At 34.4% G+C, this 23,010-nt stretch overlaps 2 protein-coding genes across 4 annotated transcripts in view; one reads left to right on the top strand and one right to left on the bottom strand.

The window, feature by feature from the left end:
- The first annotated feature begins 327 nt into the window (after positions 1 to 327).
- l(2)k09913 (transmembrane protein 53-like lethal (2) k09913) lies at positions 328 to 22,396 on the top strand. Of its 3 annotated transcripts, XM_089711400.1 has the most exons (9): positions 328 to 650; positions 2,630 to 2,707; positions 10,259 to 10,401; positions 15,949 to 16,114; positions 16,483 to 16,613; positions 17,427 to 17,564; positions 19,732 to 19,909; positions 20,880 to 21,053; positions 21,099 to 22,396. In XM_089711400.1, exons 2-8 carry the CDS (start codon positions 2,636 to 2,638, stop codon positions 21,021 to 21,023), a joined length of 972 nt encoding a protein of 323 aa, XP_089567526.1. In that variant the 5' UTR covers positions 328 to 650; positions 2,630 to 2,635; the 3' UTR covers positions 21,024 to 21,053; positions 21,099 to 22,396. The 3 variants fall into 3 exon arrangements, with proteins under 3 accessions (XP_089567526.1, XP_089567525.1, XP_089567527.1); XM_089711399.1 differs by having other exon boundaries at positions 20,880 to 22,396; XM_089711401.1 differs by lacking the exon at positions 328 to 650 and adding an exon at positions 982 to 1,000 and having other exon boundaries at positions 20,880 to 22,396.
- LOC149477027 (putative Ras-related protein Rab-33) overlaps positions 16,758 to 23,010 on the bottom strand; it is an 85,948-nt gene continuing 79,695 nt past the window's right edge. Inside the window, exon 6 of the transcript XR_016317752.1 lies at positions 16,758 to 17,147. The gene's annotated coding sequence lies outside the window, so the exon portion shown is untranslated. The remainder of the gene's footprint in view (positions 17,148 to 23,010) is intronic.

Here is a 23,010-nt window from a genome sequence, read left to right as displayed (position 1 = left end):
TATATCTAATACACTGGAGATTTCAGTATGAACATTAACTTGTAACAAGAAAATATGACCTTGAATGACGCCTGTATGTTTTTTTATCCCTTTCACACCTAACTTGGCAAGTGGGTGTGAAAGGGATAAAAAAACATACAGGCGTCATTCAAGGTCATATTTTCTTGTTACAAGTTAATGTTCATACTGAAATCTCCAGTGTATTAGATATAAGCTTCTTGATTGTAGTTCACTACAATATGCAATATTGTTACTCTGTGGTGTGTTTAATTTAGTTAATTTTTTTATCACTTGACACTTCTGTAATCAGCCTTCGCCCCACTTCGCCCGTAGTCTGAGTATATATGTTCTGTGCCCGTAGTTGAAGTTTCGAACCTGTGGTGGAACCTGTATTTCAAACGTATCAAAATTATTTTTTTTTACTATGTAAAAATAAATTGGAAAAGTACATGAAAATTTAAGATATCTGACTTATAAATTTATCTATAACCTGTGTTATATTTTTCGAAACATTTCTAACTTCTCGGCCTTTTTCTCTTTATAAAAATGCATGCATAGAAGTGTGACTATTTTTTCGAATCTATAGGATTCCAGTTCATTGCTTTCTTTATAATTGCATTAATTTATAAGTGGAAGTTTACACGTATCCGGTAAGTAAAAGATTTTTTATAGTCTAAATTCTACAAGCAACTTATTTATTAAATCAATAAACTACTTTGGAAGGTACACAATAATAAAAAACTATTTCGGATGCAGCTCCCGACATTTATCATGAACTCTAATTTCTAAAATACATAACCCACTATGTAGCAAATTATTCCATTATATCCATACATATTTAATTATACTCGAAATATCTATGGTTTATTAACAACACATATTTATGTAATAAAATCAATAAATATCTTTCACTAATGCTACGTAAATGCATTTTACACGTGCTTGGTGCCGGTTTCCATTTGCGTGATTTATTTTTAATGATATTGCCTTGACTTTGAAAGTAATTAAGAAAATATCTATTTATTTGATGGTCATACATAGTTGCTCGTGTTTATTTATAGTCATATAGTGCATATGTATCCGCACTTCTGTGATATAGGTATTGTCGATATTTTTTCTTCTTTTTATCAAAATAATATTATATCTAGGTACTTAAAACAAGTGCACTTATTTTACTTATTATATTATGATAAAAGTTACTTAACAGTTATAAATTCGTAAAAAAATATCCATTTTTCAATTACATAGTAATTGTTATTATAATAATTCTTATGAATAAAAAATAAAATAATAAGATGAAAATATTCAGCCATGTATTATAAATGTAGCTTAAGTCCATTCCAACCCATTATCTCCTTGTTATCTTCTTCTTATATATAAAAATGAATCGCAAAATGTGTTGGTAAGCGCATAACTCGAGAACGGCTGAACCGATTTCTATTACTTTTTTTTTTATTATATTCCTTGAAGTACGAGGATGGTTCTTATGTAGAGAAAACGTAAACATGTACCACGGGCGAAGCCGATGCGGACCGCTAGTCTCTTATAAAAGTTATTTGAATTGGTAGCTTTGTTGCGAAGGGGAAGATGAACAAACAAACTCGCTTATAAATAAGAGTTGTAAACATTGGAATGGATGACACAATTCAAATGTGTTTAGCTTTTGTTGAGTCAGAGATTGTTCTTTGTTATTCTGATTATGAATCCTTTTCGCAGGTATAGAGGGTTATACAAAATAAATATAATGTATAAAATTATAATATTTCAAATGTATTTTTAATGGTATTTTGATGCGAAAATAATCTATTTTTAGAGGAAGTAAAATTTTAGTGTAATGTACAGGATTTAGATAATTTGCTAATTTTATGTTGTTTCATTAAAAATAAATTTAATCAATGAGGGATGAAAATGTAATGATATAATAATGAACTTAACATACCTACCATGCATTTTAAAATCACTACAAATTGTTACCCTCTCATAAGTCATAACTCATAAATTTTCACATTATCATAAATTTATTAAGATAATGTAACATTACATTATAATTATTTGATATCTATACTAATATTATAAAGCTGAAGAGTTTGTTTGTTTGAACGCGCTAATCTCGGGAACTACTGGTCTGATTTGAAAAATTCTTTCGGTGTTAGATAGCCCATTTATCGAGGAAGGCTATAGGCTATATATCATTACGCTAACCAACAGGAGCGGAGCCACGCGGGTGAAACCGCGCGGCAGAGCTAGTTATTAATATAAGAGTTCATATGAGTGTGTCACTTATCAATTTCTTTTAGTTCAGACTAGTTTTATGAGCCTTCTGTGTCCTACTAGACTGATACATTTTTTGTTTGTCTTTACTGTACCAAAGAGACAGCAGAATTAAGTTTAATTGTTTTAATTTTCCTAGTTTTTTACATCTTCTTATATATAAAAATGAATCGCAAAATGTGTTGGTAAGCGCATAACTCGAGAACGGCTAAACCGATTTCGATAATTCTTTTTTTATTATATTCCTTGAAGTACGAGGATGGTTTTTATATGTAGAGAAAACGTAAATATGTACCACGGGCGAAGCCGGGGCGGACCGCTAGTAATATTATATAAGTTGACTGTATTTTTGTTTCAGGTAAAAATGGGTCTGTTTAAAACAGCTGTTACTATTGCTGTAAGTGGAGGAAGAATGGGGACGAAATATAATGGAAATGTAAGTCACCATTTCATATATTGCTATAGTTGACCCAAGAGTTTAGGTTACACTCCAAAGTCCAAATGTTGAAGCCTCAGTTTTTAAATAGCAATTTGGTTAACCTAAGACCTAAGCTTACAATAATTCCTTGCAAGAATTACAGAAACCTTTGTTCCATAACTGTATGCCATTACTGATTCTTGGAAGTATTTCAGTTGTAATAATGTGTTATTTTTGTGAATAAATGTTTGTCTATTGTCTATTGTCTATAATAAAATGAAGCAATTAAAATGGAAAACATATTTCAAGAAAAAAAGTATCAGCCATGTTTTCTAATAATTATGTGGAAACTGTTTCTATTATTACATAATTTTCTTTATTATCAATTGTATTCAGTTGAACTGAAGTAGTTAATGCTTTGTTTTTTATCATAAATGATTTCACATTTATCTATGTATACATAAATAATAGTTAATAAGAATGTACTTATATATATATATTTATGTACTTATATATTATATTGTATAAATTTAAACAGCTGCATACCTATGTATTGTTTTAATTGTCCGCTTATTATGTATAGACTGGGGTAGAAGCCTTTAAAAATAATGAAAAGATAAAAAAAATCGCAGTCGGATGAAACCCATTAGAAAAGGAGGGGAATATGATAAAAATGTAAGGAAAAATAAATTACGGTCAATCTGAGTTCGGGAAGTGGGAGGGGGGAGCTTTTAAGAGAAAAAAATGGTCTCTCTCGATTTCCGACAAAACTACAAGTCCTACGGAAAAAAGTTCAATGGCAAAGTTGTAGGTAATAAAAGGATCTACAACTTTTGTATTCACAATTTTTTCACATAACCTCAAAATTTAGGTGAAAAATTCAAAAAACCAAGTTTTTGGTTTTTTATTTTTATCTACTTCAAAATTTATTGCTTTTCTACGAAATTTGGTGAAAACTTACTTTATTATGTCCCAAATACACTGTAATTTATTTGATTGAAAATATTTATTTTTTCGCCTTATTTTGAATTAATACCAAAAAAACAACCTAATTTTCAATCGAAAAGTCACCCGTCAAAATATCAGCTTTTTTCAAAAACTTGGGGTGCCTTTTATTCATTGAAATCTCTACTTTCATATGGTGTAAAAAAAATAAACACCACCATAGTAAATGTTCTCAGGAAATGCATACAAACAGTGTGATAATGAGCTTTTACTAAATCAGGCACACTTCTCGAACTCTATATCTTCTCTTGTATCGGCTTTTCGGCAGTATTTCAAAAGAAAAATAATTATCTGTTCTAAGTTTAATATTTTACAGCATATTCAAAAGCAAAATGATGTCGATATAAACATTTCAGGTAGTTCGAGAAGTGTGCCTGATTTAGTAAAAGCTAATTTTCACACTGTTTGTATGCATTTCCTGAGAACATTTAATATGGTGGTGTTTATTTTTTTTACACTATATGAAAGTAGAGATTTCAATGAATAAAAGGCACCCCAAGTTTTTGAAAAAAGCTGATATTTTGACGGGTGACTTTTCGATTGAAAATTAGGTTGTTTTTTTGGTATTAATTCAAAATAAGGCGAAAAAATAAATATTTTCAATCAAATAAATTACAGTGTATTTGGGACATAATAAAGTAAGTTTTCACCAAATTTCGTAGAAAAGCAATAAATTTTGAAGTAGATAAAAATAAAAAACCAAAAACTTGGTTTTTTGAATTTTTCACCTAAATTTTGAGGTTATGTGAAAAAATTGTGAATACAAAAGTTGTAGATCCTTTTATTACCTACAACTTTGCCATTAAACTTTTTTCCGTAGGACTTGTAGTTTTGTCGGAAATCGAGAGAAACCATTTTTTTCTCTTAAAAGCTCCCCCCTCCCTCTTCCCGAACTCGGATTGACCGTAATTTATTTTTCCTTTAATTTTCATCATATTCCCCTCCTTTTCTAATGGGTTTCATCCGACTGCGATTTTTTTTTGTTTCAAAAATTATCTACTCTAGTCTAGTATGCCATTACTGATTCTTGGAAGTATGTTTTATCGTAAAGAATCACATTTCATTATTATCAACCGACTTCGATCAAAGGAGTAATTTTTTGTAGTAATGACTAATGGCGAGGATCTAACTCAGTGCAAACACATGGATTAATCACCAATATTATATAATAAAAAAATTGGTTGTCTGTAAAGTCGGTTTACTGACGATAGTTGAACGTGACAACGGCCGATTGTGCTTCTTTGTCGCTCGTTCCACGCTCTCGCTTGCACTTCAAGCCCGGAACGCCTCAGAGCGCGAGGTAACGCCGCATGAGTCATGTTTTTTCGTGCGTGCAGCCGGCTATCGAATTATAAGACGTTGTCACGTCAAAAAATTGCCTAGGATTGCGAAGAATATAATATGATTTATTATCGGCGTTCCAAAAACGACGCGTGCGCAATAGTTTACAGTTTACTACTTATCCGTATATTTATGCGCGTTTAGGTATGTTTTTTTTCGCATTAACCTTATTTACCTATCGTAAAATACAGGTAATGATAACCAGTTGCATCTAGCAACAGCCAACAATCCATAGAAGCATTTTTGAAGATATTTTAATTTGAAATATGAAACATAATACATGCTTGATGCCACAAAGGGCCGCTATATTCGTTTAACGTGTCTATTTGCGTCAAACTTTGTATATATAACAGATATAACTAGGAAATGCACAACAAAGTATGTACATGGGTAGATGTGTGTGTGCTGTACACTCATTTGACCTTCAAACGCGGTTGATAAGTCAGTATTAGAAACAAGCGTATGCACTTCGCGAACGGTCACGATCCTGACCTAGTAGCAATTAATGTATGACATATAATAGAAGGTTTTAGGACTTTTAGGTATATATATGGAGGGTTCAGTATGAAGAGTTTTTGCAAGTACATATCTTACATATCTAGGTAAATATACATAGGTAGCAGGTACAAAGTGATGATAGATAAGAAGATATATTTTAGAAGCGAGCAATTATACTTATTAATAGGTTAAATAGATTTTAAACACAACAACACATATTACGTATGTTATTTTTAAATCTAATGCAAAGTAAATTAAAAATTGCTATTAGTGGAATTTATGTTGGTAACTATTTTGGATATTAATAATATGAGGATTACATTTGGCAAGATATTAATGTATTTATTATGTTAAATACCGATTATCTAAAACTCGCATTAAGATAACACAATTAGGAAACAAGTTAGCTGTGCCTTATATCTATTGGGCTTTAATGGTTTGATCAAATATTCTAAAATGACTAGATGACCCGGTGAAAATCAAAATAATCCAAATCGGTCCAGCCTTTCTCGAGATTTTGTGAAATAACGTACTGTAATTGTTTTTTTTTTATAAAAAAGCAATTGAGACGCTACTTTCAATTTAAGCATTCACAAGAAAAAAAATAATTTTTAAACATAAAAACAACAGTTTTATCACGAACGAAGCCGCTACTAAACATAATATTCATATTAACATTCATGAATTTTTATCAATGTAAAATCTAAAAGTACTATTTATAAACATGTTCATTCATGAGTATCGTGCTCGTGCCACTTTATCACCAAAAATATCTAATTTATGTTGTGTCTAGCTTTTATCTTATCGAATTATGTATTTTTATCTCCGATATCCGTTAATTGCGTAAGACGAAAAGATAATTTCTAAACATAAATGTTGCATATATAGATACGTAGCTTTATATTAAGTAACTGTTGTATGCTTAATAGTTGCAAAAAACTTATATAATAATACAAAAAACTTGTTTTCTTTCTTTTCTACTTGTAGGTATACTGAAAAAACTAACCATATGACATATTATCACATATCCCATACATCCGTGTCTATTTATATTAAGTTTGGATATAACGACGTAAAAAATGTAAAAATTGAAAAAAAATTGCCTTGGTTTCTGTGTGCCTGTTAGCCTACGGCCAGACTGCTATAAAAACAATAATTATAATTTTACCTTTTTGATATGAAGGTACTTCTGAATGTTCAGCTTTTAAGAAAATTGTTATCAGCTTATTTCATGCAGCAGTTGTATGTTACAAAGTTCATCGAGTTTTCAGTTTTAACCTCTATTGTTAAGCATTTAAATAATAGTAGTGTCTCGGTCTGGCAGGACACAGAAGGCTGATCACCTACTTGTCCCTAAAGAAACATCGATCAGTGAAACAGATGTATGCATAATGCATCTGCCCCTTACCACACTTGGGGACATGGGACTTCACTTTTATAAGAGTCTATGAAATTGGGACGTGTTCTTTATCATTTTTTTTCTGATAGAATGATAAAACTAACAGTCACCATGCTAGTCAATGCTAAAAATAAACTGGTAGGAACACTTGCGTATCCTTGTAATCTATTCAATATTGTGAAGGAGAATATCTTAAAAAAAACCGGCCAAGTGCGAGTCGGACTCGCACACCGAGGGTTCCGTGGTAGTAAGTTTAAAATTATTAAAAAAATATATATTATGTGATGTAACTAAAAATTTATGGTTTTCGTAATTTTTCCTTTATCTATGCTATAAGACGTTGCTTCGTACCAAATTTCAAGATTCTGAGTTCACGGGAAGCACCCTGTAGGTTTTGATTCCCTTGCAAGTGTCGAAAATTTGCGGCATAAACGGCTGTATCTTTTGATTGCGTTGGCTTAGAAGTTTGATTTTTTCACAGCTTCAAGGGACAGTAGACCTGAAAAATTGAAATAAATTTCAGCTTCATACCTCCACGCGTTCCTGAGAAAAAGGGTCTTGACAGACGGACGGACGGACGGACAACAAAGTGATCCTATAAGGGTTCCGTTTTTTCCTTTTGAGGTACGGAACCCTAAAAAGTCTTAATTTTTGACCCAATATCGTTGCTGCTGCAAACATTTGCTTACTAGTTTTTCCAACTACAGTTTGCAAAGCTAGATTAATAACGGAATAGGATTTGGATGATTACGACAGTTTATCTTTATCAAACGAGTGGGTCGTATGGGAAGTGTACTTGAAATTTGATAAAGATTATAAATGAACTTTTTTCCTTTAAAATATTATAAATGAACGTGTGGATAAGCTTGATAATAGATCATGCAAAGAGTATAGATTTGTATAGAATTTACTAAAAGAACACACAACTGAAACCCAGAATGGTATCAGTATGGAATAGTATGCTCATACTGAGCATACTATTCCCTACTAATACTGGTGCGTTTTCTGCGATACTAGGCATTTTGAGTACAGATGGATTCCAAAACTATACCAGAGTCTTAACAGCCTAAATTTTCTCATGAAATATTTCATATCCTGGTTTGACCAGATCCAAGCATAGATGTTATTAAAAGATTATTATATCACTACTTATAAAACACAACTACACTGTTAGATACGCCCACATGTATGGGAAGAGTAGGTACGTAAATAGAACGCGTATGTGTGCGTAACGTATATATGTGTGGTGTCAATTGGCAATTGCAATGTGCAAATGCAGCTATGCAGTAACGACGCAATATCGTATGATACGGTGTATGCAAATATTTTATCGCCATGCCAAATCGAGTGATACCAATAATTTGATTATAATACTGGTTTAATCGAGATGAGTTTGTATGGATGTGGTTATTGTAATTGATATTTTTGTTGGTATAGGTCATGGAGGCTTCCTGGTATTACAAAATCGTGTCTATGACATATGTATTAAAAAAAACATAGATAGGTATACATTAGAGTAGGTAGAGCAGTGGTGGCTCAGTGGTGAGACCTCGGACTTCGAATCGATAAGTCCGGGGTTCGAGACCAGGCGAGCGCGCAGGAAATAAATTGATTTTCATGACCGACATGTCGAAGAATCAAAAGTTCGACGACATGTGTCATCCGCCAACCCGCACTTGGCCAGCGTGGTGGATTATGGCCTGTACCCTCATAGGAGGTCCGTGTCCCAGCAGTGGGAACGTATATGGGCTGATGATGATGATGAGAGTAGGTAAAGATAAGTCTCCCGATTATTCCCAAACTTAGGGTGGTTTAAAATGAGCTACATACTTAGGAGTTAGGCTACATCTAACTGGTCACATAGAATTAAACGTAATTTTTTTTACATACTATTTACGTTATTACATAATTATAGTGTAAAAGTAATCAATAATTTCCCGTTGCTAAATCAATTTCATAAATAGTTCGCTATGCTTTTGGTTGGTTTTTGATGTTTCTCTTAATTTAAAACTTAGAACTTTTGAATCTTCAAAGCATAGTTTTCCCATTTACCACCGGTTCAGCAGTTTCTACAGAGCAGATTCGGTGTTGTTTCAAAATTCAAACGTACTTGAGGTAAACACATCGTTTATCAGTAGAAACGGGATGTGGGCCAAGCCAAGCGCTCTGACAGACGTACAGTTCAATTCATTCGGGCCAATTGTAGATCAATCCATAACTAAGAATACTAATGTCACTGAGGTCTTAGAGCATATTGCATTTTGTACTTTCCTATATGTAATTACTGGCTGACTTCGTTCGTCAAAAAATAATATTTTTGCTAACTGTTTTTATTGCCACTCTTCCTAGCTCGAAATAAAATAGCGGTTTCAACCAACCAATGAAACAATTAATGCTTTATATTTATTAATTTGGTAATTTTTTTTTCAAATAAAATTTGGGAATGAGGAAGCTAGAGAAGTAACTAGTAGGTAATTTAATATGATAAAATATCTAAAAATGATTACTTTAGACGGAATATTCCTCAGATATTTCTTATCTAAAATATTTTTTGCTTCTATGAACTATAAATGAATGGAAAAATATATGTTTATACCTCAAAAAAAAATGTTTTTGAAATAAATTTAAGTTTTTTCTTTTTTTTTAATAGTATGAAAGTTATTTAAGTTTCATTTCTTCGACGAATTGAGATGATGTAACCACTGCAGTTACTAGCTGTGAACGTTCAATTTAGACTCCCGGAGTATCCATTCGATTCAACTTGCTCTAAATATCTTTCGGACCCCATGTCATTGACCAAGGCCAAGCAAAACCAAGGTCTGTGTCAAGCGCAAAAAGCTGATTTCAAAGAAACTTGTACTTATTTTTTGGTTGTATAATATCAGCTGTTTTATTTTTTGTCTGTTTCTTGTGGGGATAAGTGTAGAATATAATTTATGAACTACATACATACAACAAAAATAACTATTGAAACATATAAGAAAGGCATATTTTATATAATTTTTTTTTATTTTAATTCTTAATAAATTTTTAATTCATTAAATTGATATTAAAATCGTACAAAAAATATGAAGGAAAGAGACCCGGAACCCTCCCCTCAAGGTTTATCAAAAATTAGGAAATATCACAGGGGAAATAATAAATAGCAGCTGGTTTAATTATTATGTCGTTGAACTTTCTAAAGATCCTCCAGTCCAATCAACTGAAATTTTACTTATCAAATTTATATCGTGGTCCTGTAATATCCATAATTAGATTATACTTATATGAGTCTTTGTTTCTATTGAATTTTGTTCTTAAATTACAATAAAACACACAATTTTCAGTTCCGATTGCGTCCCCTACTCTCATGCGCGCCGGTAACCATGGCGTGGAGCGACCGAGGCGCGCACACGCAGGACGTCACTAAGAACATACAGTACATCAGCAATGATAAGGTCAAGCTCAACACGGACCCGAAGACTATGAAGTGAGTGTTGACTTGTTTGTGGAGTGAATGAGACTGAAGGTTGTGAGTGGCTTCCATAGAAAGTTATATGGTGTTTTGGTACCAACTTAAGTCTTGTGGTCGGGAGTTGATTGTATGAAATCTAAATAGAAGTAACTTTAGTTAAATATCTAGAAATATGATTCATTCGATATACATTCACACTTGTGATAAGTAATTATGAAAGACAGTTTATTAAATACATTGTATAGAGATATTATATATAGAGTTTTTATAAGTGAGATAAAAAAGATGCCAAACGTGTCTTTCTTCACCGCTATAGCCTAGATATTTGGGATTCTAAATTGTTTTTACATAAACCTAAGCGGTCCGCCCCGGCTTCGCCCGTGGTACCTACATGTTTAAAGTATCCTATCTCTCAAGTTGGATCGAACTGCACATGGTGTGCGAATTTTATTATAATCGGTTAAGTGGTTTAGGAGTAGGGCATGCACCCGGGTTTACCCGGTTCCGAAAAACCCGGGTAAACCCGGGTTTTTTGATGATCTTGAGAACCGGGTCTGAATAGTATGAAACCCGGTTCTCCCGGTTCCGACCAAAATATTAAAATGTGAAGTATTATTTATGTTTTGCTGCATTATTTTAACAAATTTATTCTATCTGGCAACGTCAGACTCACGTGCATCGCGAATTTTCGTGTCACGCCTCAAGCGTGGCTCTGATTGGTTGTCTAACCTTAGATGCTATAAGTTTCCTAAGGGTGTATTACCAAAAAAAAATTAAGCTTCGAAAATGACAAAAATTAGGCTACTGAAATATTTTTATTAGATTTGTCGTGAATTTGAAAAGCTGTTGATTTTACTGTTTCATATAATGATCCAGTCATGTTTTTGTTTTTGGTATCAAGCTGAAATTATATCGAATACTTAAGTCTTCGGTCCCTTGATGCTGTGAAAAAGTCAAACTTTAAAAGATACAGCCGTAAATGCTGAAAATTTTTGCAAATTTCGACATTCGCATTGGACTCAAAACCTACAGGGTACTTCTCATGAACACAGAGCCTTTAAATTTCGTAAAAGTAACGTTTTATAACACAGATAAAGGAAAAATTGCTAGAAATATAAATTTTAAAGTTACAACATTATAAAAAATAGGTTTGTTCGGAGCCCTCAGAGCGCGAGTCCGACTCGCACTTGGCCGGTTTTTTGCTTTACAGTTTGCAGTTAATGAATATAAGGTTTAAGTTTATAATGTGATACTAGCTTAGAAAGGAGGAGAAATAAACCATCCGCCCGCGACTCCGTCCGCGCGGATGGTTTATTTCTCCATATTGAGTAACTCTGACAATGACATTTTATAAAAAAAAAGAATCCACTGCGGGTAACGCAACGTGTGTTCGCAGTTCTACAGAACAACGTGTATGGATAAAACTGAAAAAATTAGATTTATTTTTTTTCCACGTATTTTTTTCAGGATAAAAAGTATCCTATTTTATGCCCAGGATAATATAGTATAATTATACCAAGTTTTATCGAAATCGAACCGTTAGTTTTACCGTGATGTCAGTATATACAGACAGACAGACAGACAGACCAAAATTTTTTTAATCACATATTTGGGTTTGGTATCGATCCAGTAACACCACCTGCTATTTATTTTTTCAATATTTTTAATGTACAGAATTGACCCTTCTATAGATTTATTATACCTATGTAAAAATTATGATAACAAGGTACTTTTATAAGACTGATAAATAAAGAGAAGTATTGAAATTTTGTTTCTTTATTAATTTAATAAAACAAGACACAAGCCGCGTAAAATAAAAGGCCTATCAGGTACTTTTATAGTTACTTTTGTTTAATTTCGTATTTTTTTCCGAGGTATTATAAAAGAACCGGGTAACCCGGTTCTACCCGGTTCTGAGCTCGATTTGGAACCGGGTTTCAGAAACTTGGAACCGGACTCGGTTCTGCATGCCCTATTTAGGAGTCCATTGAGGACAAAGACGAGATTTATATACATATATTAAGATTTTATCTAAAAAGAGAGGATTCGAATGCGTTCATCATTTTATATTTGCAACTAATATATGAATGGAAACATCCCGCATATCTTAATTAAAGTCGCACTAACATTTACTTTTATTAGAGTTTAGTAAATATAGATTTTCATGTGTACTGCGTAGTTTGTGCACAATATATTTAAGTAGGTATAAGCCACGGTGGCGCTTCCGCAAATGCAACAAGACAATAAAATCAATACTTTACTATTTAATAGTCAAGTGTCCTACATCTGCGTTTGTTACGACACAGGTCAGCGTTGTACACCTATAAGCCTAGTTAAACTAATCTGTATGTTTATTCACATAAATTTGAATTAAATAGGTTTCGTATTGAGTTATTTTGAAGATTTAAATTAGTAAGGTACGATTTTTTATTTGATGAGCATCTCGCTATTGTGTCTTAGTTTGAATAGAAAATTTACTGAAGACTTGGAAGTATAATAGTCGTAAAGAATTTTGGCGCGCTCTGATGCCAAAATCATAAAGGATTTAAGCGCCGTTTGATTTTTTATTAATTATATAAATATAATTCAGACAAATTAAAAATTGCAAAAGAAAAAAAAAACATTTTTTTTTTTCAATAATTTTTTAAGCTAATTTAATATGAAAAATGTTGAAAATGTTAATTTTTTAATAAGAAAATTGCATAATTTTGTGTAAGATAAACAAGTTCAAATTCTTAATATTAAAAAAGGTCAAAGAATGATTCGGTATGCCTATCTGTTAGTAATCAATTATTTATTATTGTAATCAGATATGTAATTTAACTATTAGCATATAAACAGAACGTTTTCACTTTATTTTTTGTTTGATTTTATATTATTTATGCGTCTAATTGCCTTGCGTTTAAAGTTGAGTAATAATTTAAGGTAGGTTTATTAGGTATATATGGGCTTTTTACATGCAAACCAGTAAAATAATTATGAAGAATTGGCAATCAAGATGTTAAAAATTATGTAGGTATGTTGTATGTTTCTACTGAAAGTTCGATAATTTGGCCAAAAATTGACTATAGTGACTTCAGTGAAGTCATTCTTTTCGAACGCAATACATACCTATACCTGTACAATGATGATTCCTATGACACTAACAGTTGTTCTCAAGAGACAAACTTGTAATGGCGTCACCATTAAATTAGAAACGTATTGGAGGCGTCTAAAAATGGCATTTATTAATTTTTACGTAGCTTTATGCCCTTACAATTATATTCCGTTGGAATTATAACAATTCTTAACATTTACGAGAAACATTTATATCAATCTGACTTTACGTTTACGTCCTACAAAACGTACATCGTTGGCATTTATCGACAAGTGCGGAAAGTATTGATAAACAAGTTAATTGATAAACAATTAAAAAGTTCAGATACTTATTTTATTTAGCATAAATAATAATTGTCTCATCCAACAATGCTTCTGAAAGACGTTGTTGGCAATTTATCAACAAACTCATGTACAAAAACTAACCTTTTGCACAGAATATTACAGCATACATAGTAGCCTTGGGAAAACTTCATATTAACAGTGGCAATACCAAGTTAGGTGTGAAAGTGATAAAAAATATCAACTGGGCAATATTTTCTTGTTACACGCTAATGTTCATACCGAAATCTCCAGTGTATTAGATATAAGCTTCTTGTGTAAAATAATTAAAAATTAAAAAGGGTGAATAAACTATTGTCTGTATTTTTTTTAAATCAATTATTGAAAAGTGCTATTGAAGCAGATACATAAAAATTACTCAAATATTTGTGTTTACGCATGCTTTCAGAAATTGATAAGGTATTTTCGGTGAGGAAACTAACCAAGATTAAGGATAGTTCGAGTTCTGTTCAGTTATTAATTTTTTTTTTTATAAAAATGTAAAAATTCTGACGATTATTTGTTGCGATTTCGTTGTCTGCTTCAACTATATTGCGTTGAAATAATATAACGTTAAAATTTAAACGGAGCCCCTGACTCATTCGGTTGAACCAAGCTAAATTGCGTTTTGAATATTACATTCATTTACGCGATGCAATTAGCACAGAGAAGAAGATGCAGAAAATGTTGGGCTATTTAGGTACTATTTTACCGGCGACATATGTGTATGTACCTGTGGGTAGCCCAATTCATACGCATGAATATGCGCAAGATGCAATGCAATGACATATGTTCGTCATTTTTTCTCAGGCACGTGTATGAAGTAATTAAGCATCTAATTATTGTTTTTTTTTTATTCTATTTACCTATACCTATGTGTGATTCATCGAAATAAAATGCTGTTATATATCTATACTAGCTTCCGCCCACGACTTTGTACGTGCATCCCCGTTTTTCCCCGTTCCCGCAAGAATTTCGGGAAATCCTTTCTTAGTGGATGCCTACGTCCTAACATCTACCTGTATGCCAAATTTCAGCCCGATACGTCCAGTGGTTTGGGCTGTGCGTTGATAGATCACTATATCAGTCACCTTTGAGTTTTATATATATATAGATTTATATATATAGATTTATTTTTATCATTGTATTCGATTCATCAAAGCCTAAATTAGTTCCAAGCCCAATAGCCCAAAGGTAACACGACATTCATTGACTGGGCGGTACGAAGTTCGCCGGGCCAGCTAGTAACTACATATTATGTATTATTATACGTAACTCCCAAATTTGAAACTAATTGTTTTAATTATCAACGATGCCAGAGCCAAAAACAAACATACCTAAACTTTAACTCCTCTAGATTCACGTAAAACAAAATCAATCATATGGTGAGAATCACCACCGATCTATTAATCTATATTCTATACTATTAAATTATAAAGCTGAAGAGTTTGTTTGTTTGTTTGAACGCGCTAATCTCGGGAACTATTGGTCCGATTTAAAAAATTCTTTCGTTGTTAGATAGCCCATTTATCGAGGAAGGTTATAGGCTATAATATAATATCATCACGCTAAGACCAACAGAAGTGGAGCCACGCGAGTGAAATCGCGGAGCGCAGCTAGTATGTAATAGTAAGTGTACTTGGTATTGATCGAATGAAGTTCATAGTCCACGTAACATCAAACAACGGTGTTGAAGCAACGTGCAAATCACGTAAAGCGTGTGTGATTTGTTTCTTTATTTATGATTATATCTCTGATTCATGCATTAATTAGACGTAGACTGGTTATTAATAATTTTTATTATTTGATTACTTTTGTATCGTGTATACAAAGAAAAAGGTTTTATGTCTCGATTTATTTTTTTCGATTTTAAAATAATTAAAATCATTAACACTTTATTTGCACCAAAACGAAAAGTTACGAACACAGTTATGTCTAAAAATAAATATTAAAAAGCGTGTTAAAAAAAACACGCTTTAAACTCATGTTTAATTGTATTGTCACCGACCCTCTATAAATGTACAAAGTTTGAATGAATTCTGTCCGTTTTAAGCAGGCTAAAATCGAGTCTTAAGTAGTCGGTTACATACATACAGGTGTAGCTAATATAAACGTGTTAACAATATATTCATACATTGTACACAGACTGGACAAGCAGCTAAACCGTCCCCGATGTATAATGATCAACTGGCTCCTAGCGCGGCAGAAACACGTGATGAAGTACGCTAATTTATACTTGGAGCAGGGCTTCGACGTGGTCTCTGTGTCCTGCACGCCCTGGCAACTCATGTGGCCTTTGAAGGGATCGCAGGTAACATTAGGCTAGGTTTTATCTCTCTTTAGGATTTGGCCATCTAACCTTCGAAAAAAGGCTTCATGCCTAGACGAAAAGTGCAAAATAAAATTGATTCTTTAATTTATCTGCACATTTACTAAATTATGATTGCTCGAATTTGTAAAAGTAAACATCGACAAAATATGGTATGTTTTAGAATCAAAATGTTCGATGATAATATGTGAAATCTATTACTACTAACCCCCTTGGTCTATGCACAGGGAAAAAGTATCTTTCTGTTATAAATGTGGAAAAGATAAATTTCTTAAATTACTCATAAAAATATAACCTAATTCACGTTGAAATAATGTTTTAAATTACTAAAATCCCCATTTCCCCTATAGCTAGTAGCCGGTGACCTACTACGTTTCATGTCTGCGAACGACAACGAACAACCGCTAGTCGTTCACGGCTTCTCGGTGGGCGGCTACCTGTGGGGCGAGCTGTGCGTGCACGTCATGAAGGATCAGCAACTGTGAGTATACACACAGACACACATACGCGCGCAACACGCACGCATACCCACACAGACATATATACGCATAGACAAATGTTTAGACACATAGGACACACAGGCAAAAGAGCGCTCATATACGTATGTCGTCACACCCCGAACACTCCATACAAAATTACCGTTTTGACAGTCACACTGTAGAGACTGCAAATGTGTGTGTTAACGCTTTATGGTTGGCACATTTGTGACTAGCGTAAAAAAAAATCGCGTTTTTCTGATGAAATACATCCGTAAACAGCACAATATCTAACCATTTTCTACGAAAAACGATAATCACAAATCCAAAATAATAAATTACTTTAAGTCAATTTGATTAATGTTGTCAATCTTCGTTGCGTTTGCGTATCGTCCTTGCAGAAAAATGTGGACCATTTTTAGTCTGATCGTGCGGGGTGAGGTAAGTGTTTAATTTTGGCGGGAGGCGGAGAGTGTCCGTTCTGTAGCGTTTAGCTACTATTATGTATTCTGTGATGTCGTATACATTAACAATATGTACTTACACACGCACCCACACATACGCACATTATGCGTCCGGACGCACAACACGTAAGCACGCACACGCAAATACGCTTAACACGTGTGAGCACGCATCCAAAACTTATACGCACAGTCACATACGCATCACATGCATGCACGCGCACACACACGCACACACTAAAACCTTCCTTTTTATTTTCATGCTACACTACTACTATTTAAACATAATGTGGTTTTCGTCAAGCTGAATAATACCTCATCTATATTGCCCTTCATTTATTCTATACATAATTTCAGTTACCAACCGCTCCTCGACCGTGTGGCGGCTCAAATATGGGATTCAGCGGCCGATATAACTGAGATAACCATCGGAGTTCCAGTAGCCGTGTTCCCCAAGAACAAGATCATGCAGAAGACCCTCAAGGCGTATATGGAGTGAGTATGTTTGGTTTATTTTATTAAATGATACGGTGAACTTTGTTGAACATAGATGTATTCGTTAAAAACGTCTAATCTTATATACTAGCTATACCGCGCGGTTTCCCCCGCGTACGAACCTGTATGCAATATCAAGTATATCTATAAGCTCCTGTGCGAAATAGTAACAATCATCCAAACATCTATCCAAGCATTCCTATATCTCGCGAGCCATAAAGCCGCTGTTCGTACATCTGTTATAAGCTATCTCGACCATGTAACAAAATATATTTTTTCTAGAACCTTCCACAAAAATTTCACACAAAAATTATCCAAATTAGTCCTAGAATTCTCAAAGTTTTCAAGTATCCTAATATTTTTATCCTGTTACTGTTATATCTACGAAATTTAAACTTATTTAAGACTCCAAATTTAAACCGAAACTGCGTCCGATCGGCTTGTATTAATATCTATATGTATTTAAATTATTTAAAATCTTCCCTAACAACAAACGCATTACGCATGCAAGTTTGACCTCTAATGTCAACGCTGATACCACGAAGATAATATTATTGTATTGGGAAAGTAATCGAATAATCTCTTTGATATGAAATAATACTATTATCGGATTATGGCATTAATTATTGTGTATTATGTATTTTAATGCAAATTATCTATTTTTACGATGCTATCTATCACGATAAGACCATCAAAATTTCCGTTTTTAGTAGGTCATTGGTGTCAAATTTTCACAATATACAGGATGGAAATTTTTGGGCATAATAAATAAAAAAAAATTATTACTTATGTTTGCTTTGTATATGTTTATTTTTACATCAATGTGTTACGACAATTGCCTTATTTTTGCTCATCCACTAGATAGTTATATCACCTTTCATTGCATTGTTAGGGTTGGCTGGTAGAGATCGTTACCTAGCGATAAGGCCGCCCTTTTCTGTTAAGACTTGTCTATATTTTTTGTATTTATTTTCAAAACATTCATTCATTCTAAACTTATTTTGGGAATAAACTTTAAATAAGTAATGCTAATAAGCTTGATTTTGGCTTATTTTGTTTTTCGATTACAGTTTCGACTGTTTTGTTTTGTATATAATAAGAACATTAATAAAGGCGTAGGGATGTGACGACCCCATCGCCCCCGGTTGGCATATCTACAATAGATATCCCAGCCGTGCAGTCAGTCACCCCGCAGGGCACCTTGTGGCGAGGTGTCGGGGAGTAGCGACCCCGCGGGAACCGAGCGCTCCCGGGGGAGGCCCCTGTCCTCACCTCCGGACTGTCCCAGTGGCAGTCCGGAGTGAACAATGACGAGATTCAGGATCCCCCTCCTCTGGCTTGCCTTTGTTGGCCGTCCAGAGTGGAGCCGCCAGAGCTATATGCTCGGGGGTGGAAGTGTCTAATGGCGTAATAGCGGGGAAACCCGCTCCGGGCCCGCGGGCCCGCGATGGTGAAACCGGTGCCGCACCTCTCTACACCCCTAGCCGTTCAGCTGATGTTGCCCCCTTGTTGCCACTATCGGTAACCTTTTTGGGAGTCCATCGACCGAACTGGCGAGTCACCGTCTGCCATAATTTTCAATTTTTAATATTGAAAAGGCAGACGTCCATAGTCCCCATAGAACCAATATACCAGTCCATCTAACACCCCCTTCCATAACCCAGTTTTATTCATTCCATTTTTCTGCAATAGTCCTACATTGGCCGCGGACTGCCCAGGGCTGTATCTCTATAGTGCAGTCATGGGCAGGCTGCGGCTGGTGTCCCACAACACATTAAATTCTCTAAAGGGCCTCTGCGTGTTGGACCTGTGTCCCCACGTAAGCCTTCCAAAGGACCGGGTATCTTCCTTCTGGTGGTACCCGTGTATTATGGAGAGAGACATTAATAATAATCAAAGAGTAGTCATTTTCCACACCACCACTAGGTACCACCTGAAGACACAACAACCACTGTACCAACGCGGCTTAAAGCTAGAGTAATAAAAAAAATGTATGCGTGTACTAGAGTACACACGTAAGAAGTGAAACTTCTTTATGACCTTAAAAATGTCACGAGTATGGCGTAACGCAAAAATGTCACGCGTACGGCGTAACGCAAAAATGTTACACTAAATTTTTGTCCAACCCCGATAAAGAAGTTTCACTTCATTAATGTTTCCTTTACAGATATCACCTGAATACGTTCCACGACGCAGCCACTGTGCACTACATCCGCTCGTCGCAGCTGTTCCACACAAATTTGTGCCACGCTCCCGCACTATTCCTGCTGTCCGCGTCCGACCCGGTCGGCGCTGAGCGCAGCAACCGCGCCGTGTGTGACTCCTGGCTCAAGATGGGCATCAATGTACGTACATTTACAGTTCGTTGGATTTGATATTTTTGGTTTTATGGCATCCAAATGTTTTATAAATATCACTACATAGTATAAAACAAAGTCGCTTTCTCTGTCCCTTTGTATGCTTAAATCTTTAAAACTACACAACGGATTTTGATGCAGTTTTTTTTAGGGCCGATTTTTCAATGCTTGGATAAAACTTATTCGTCGAATAATGTATAAAACTACCATTTTAAAAACGTTTTTTAATTGCCCGTATTTGACAGTTTACTTGACATTTTAATATTATCGTGTAATACTTTATTGGACGGATAAGTTTTATCCAAGCATTGAAAAATCGGCCCTTAATAGAGTGTTTCAAGAGAAAGGTTTTAGTATATAATTTATCAGGTTTTAGACAAAGCGGGCGAAGCCGCAGGTGGTAAGCTAGTAAATTTATAAAGAATAGAAAAACTTCGATCACGAGGCGGGACTCGAACCCACATTCTTTCGCGCCAAACCGGGGCGGATGTCTGACCAACTCGGCCACTCGTGACCCGCCAGAGCGATCGAATTTATTCAATTCTTTCAGTTTTATGTGTCTAAGGGACACACCGCGCGCCATCTATTGAGATGATTAACAACCATCTCAACCAATACGAAACACTTTTCAGCGAATACAATATTTGGCGTTATATGTATAATAAACTAGCTTTTCGCCCGCGGCTTCACCCGCGTTTTCAAAGAAAAACCCGCATAGTTTCCGTTCCCGTGGGATTTCCGGGATAAAATCTATCCTATGTCCCGGGGTAAAAAGTAGCCTATGTCTGTTGTCGGGTATCAAAATATCTCCATACCAAATTTCATGCAAATTGGTTCAGTAGGCGTGATTGAGTAACAGACAGACAGACAGAGTTACTTTCGCATTTATAATATTAGTATGGATTAATAAGTATTTATAATAATTATGTATAATTATAATTATTTTTATTATCAACAGTGCACCTGGCACTGCTGGGACCGGTCGCCTCACGTGCAGCACTTCACAAAACACCGCGAAGAATACGTGTCTCTAGTTCGAACTCATCTCGCGAGACACCTGCCCGGTGTTCAACAAGAGAGACATGAACGGGCTGCTGTTTGAACGAACATACATACACACACGTGTATACACGTAGATACACACACGACATACATACACACACGTGTATACACGTAGATACACACACGACATACATACACACACGTGTATACACGTAGATACACACGCGTAGGCCTTAGATATACAAACACATACACGGAATGAATTCATGTATAGGTGTACATGTAGACACACACACACACACTAGATAAACATACAGACACTTACACATGGGCAGGCACGGGCATTCATGCATATATAAAGAAACACAGGTATACATATTCATGCAAACACATAAACACTGAAACATACATTGAAACTACACATATATGCATCCACGTATACACACACAGGCACAGGTACGAAATTCATTCACATATACACACACACACACACGCAAACACAATATTATACTCATATTGTTTCCCTCCCACAAACACACGCGTGTGCACACCTAAGCTTGCGTGTCACTTTCACACACACTTCAATATATTGTACCAAAACACAAGGCTTGCGTACCACTAACACATAAAACGAATTTTAAAATAAATTACACAAATGAATTAATTACACAGATTGTTTCTGATAAATGAAACTAGTTTTAATAAGAAGTGTTATTACTTCTACACAGTACACATACTACTCATGTATTTGGAAATGTTAGAATTTTATTAGCAGTAAATATTAATGGCTGCTCATACATTTTGTTGATTGCCTTAAAAATAAGTTCATTTTTCATCATGTTTCATGTATGGAATCATTGTACTAAATATGTTAAATAAAATAAATTACATTAAAGTTTTTGAACGTTAATAATGTACTTTTGAAATAAAAACGTTTTGTACACATATTTAAAAAAAGTATATCTTATATTTAATTCCAACCGAATTTGTATTTTTCATTTAAGTTCCTTTTAATATGTATTGCACTCATAGTATATTTTATATTTATAAGTTATTGCAATAAGAGTGGTGATTATGTAGCGGGTTAAATGTATCGACTGATTGGTAGCATGTAAGGTTAGTATTAAAATGTTTTTGTTCTTTAAAAAATTAAAAATATATTTACCAGCCGAATTGATAACCTCCTCCTTTTTTTGAAGTCGGTTAAAAAATATTGTACACATTGGGCACATCAAGTAAAACTCTTCACTTATAGTAATTTTTTAAAACTAGATAAATAAACATATGGCTAGGACATCTACAGGGTGAATGTAATACAGTAAACATTAATAAATTAACATTGTTTAATTTTAATTACATTTAAAAACTATATCGACAACCATTTCTTGATATGTTTTATGTCCTTATATTAGTGTAGCTCAGATTAAAGTATTTAGAAATAGTTTTTTTTATAATAAAATATTTTTGAAGTTATATTGCGTTTTATTTATCTACGGTTCCTTTATTTTCACCTTACCTTTTTCATTGATGAGACTACTGGAAAGACTTCCAGTAGTGGCAATATGCAATTACCAAATAATAAATGTACCTTCATTATTGGGTATGGGGCAGCCGATTTTGCTAGAGTAGAACTACCAAATGAATGATATCAATATATTATATTGTTTGCTTCGGTTAAGTTCAAAACTAAGTTATTTGAAAAATTATATTACACTTGGGCGATCTTCACACTGCCCCGCATCACGCTGCATGTTGCATGTCGAAGCACCTACGCGCGTTCCTGCGGGAGTGCAGATCTGCTTCATCGTGCGGGTTTTTTGCGCACTCACGCGCGTAGGTGCGTTTGTAGATTCACGCACGGCGGATCTCATTTATTCGCCGTTCTCTGTGGTGGTCGTGCAATACTGAGCATCACGACGCGCGGCACTGCGGGTTCGGTGTGCCATACCTTGCGTCTCGCCCCGCACCTACGCGCGGGGATGCATGTTTCTCCGCGTGTATGCGCGTGATCCGCATGAACGCGCGTGGTTGCATTTTCAGTGTGTTGGACTGTGCGTGTTTTCTATACAAACGGAGATACTTACAAG

Source organism: Colias philodice, chromosome 26, assembly GCF_061535455.1.
Source record: "Colias philodice isolate Cphi_HAF_F1 chromosome 26, ilColPhil1 Martin Lab GWU primary, whole genome shotgun sequence".
In the NCBI taxonomy this organism is placed as follows: Eukaryota; Metazoa; Arthropoda; class Insecta; order Lepidoptera; family Pieridae; genus Colias; species Colias philodice.
The sequence above is the reverse complement of the archived record's forward strand: the minus strand, read 5'-3'. Positions and strand labels throughout refer to the sequence as shown.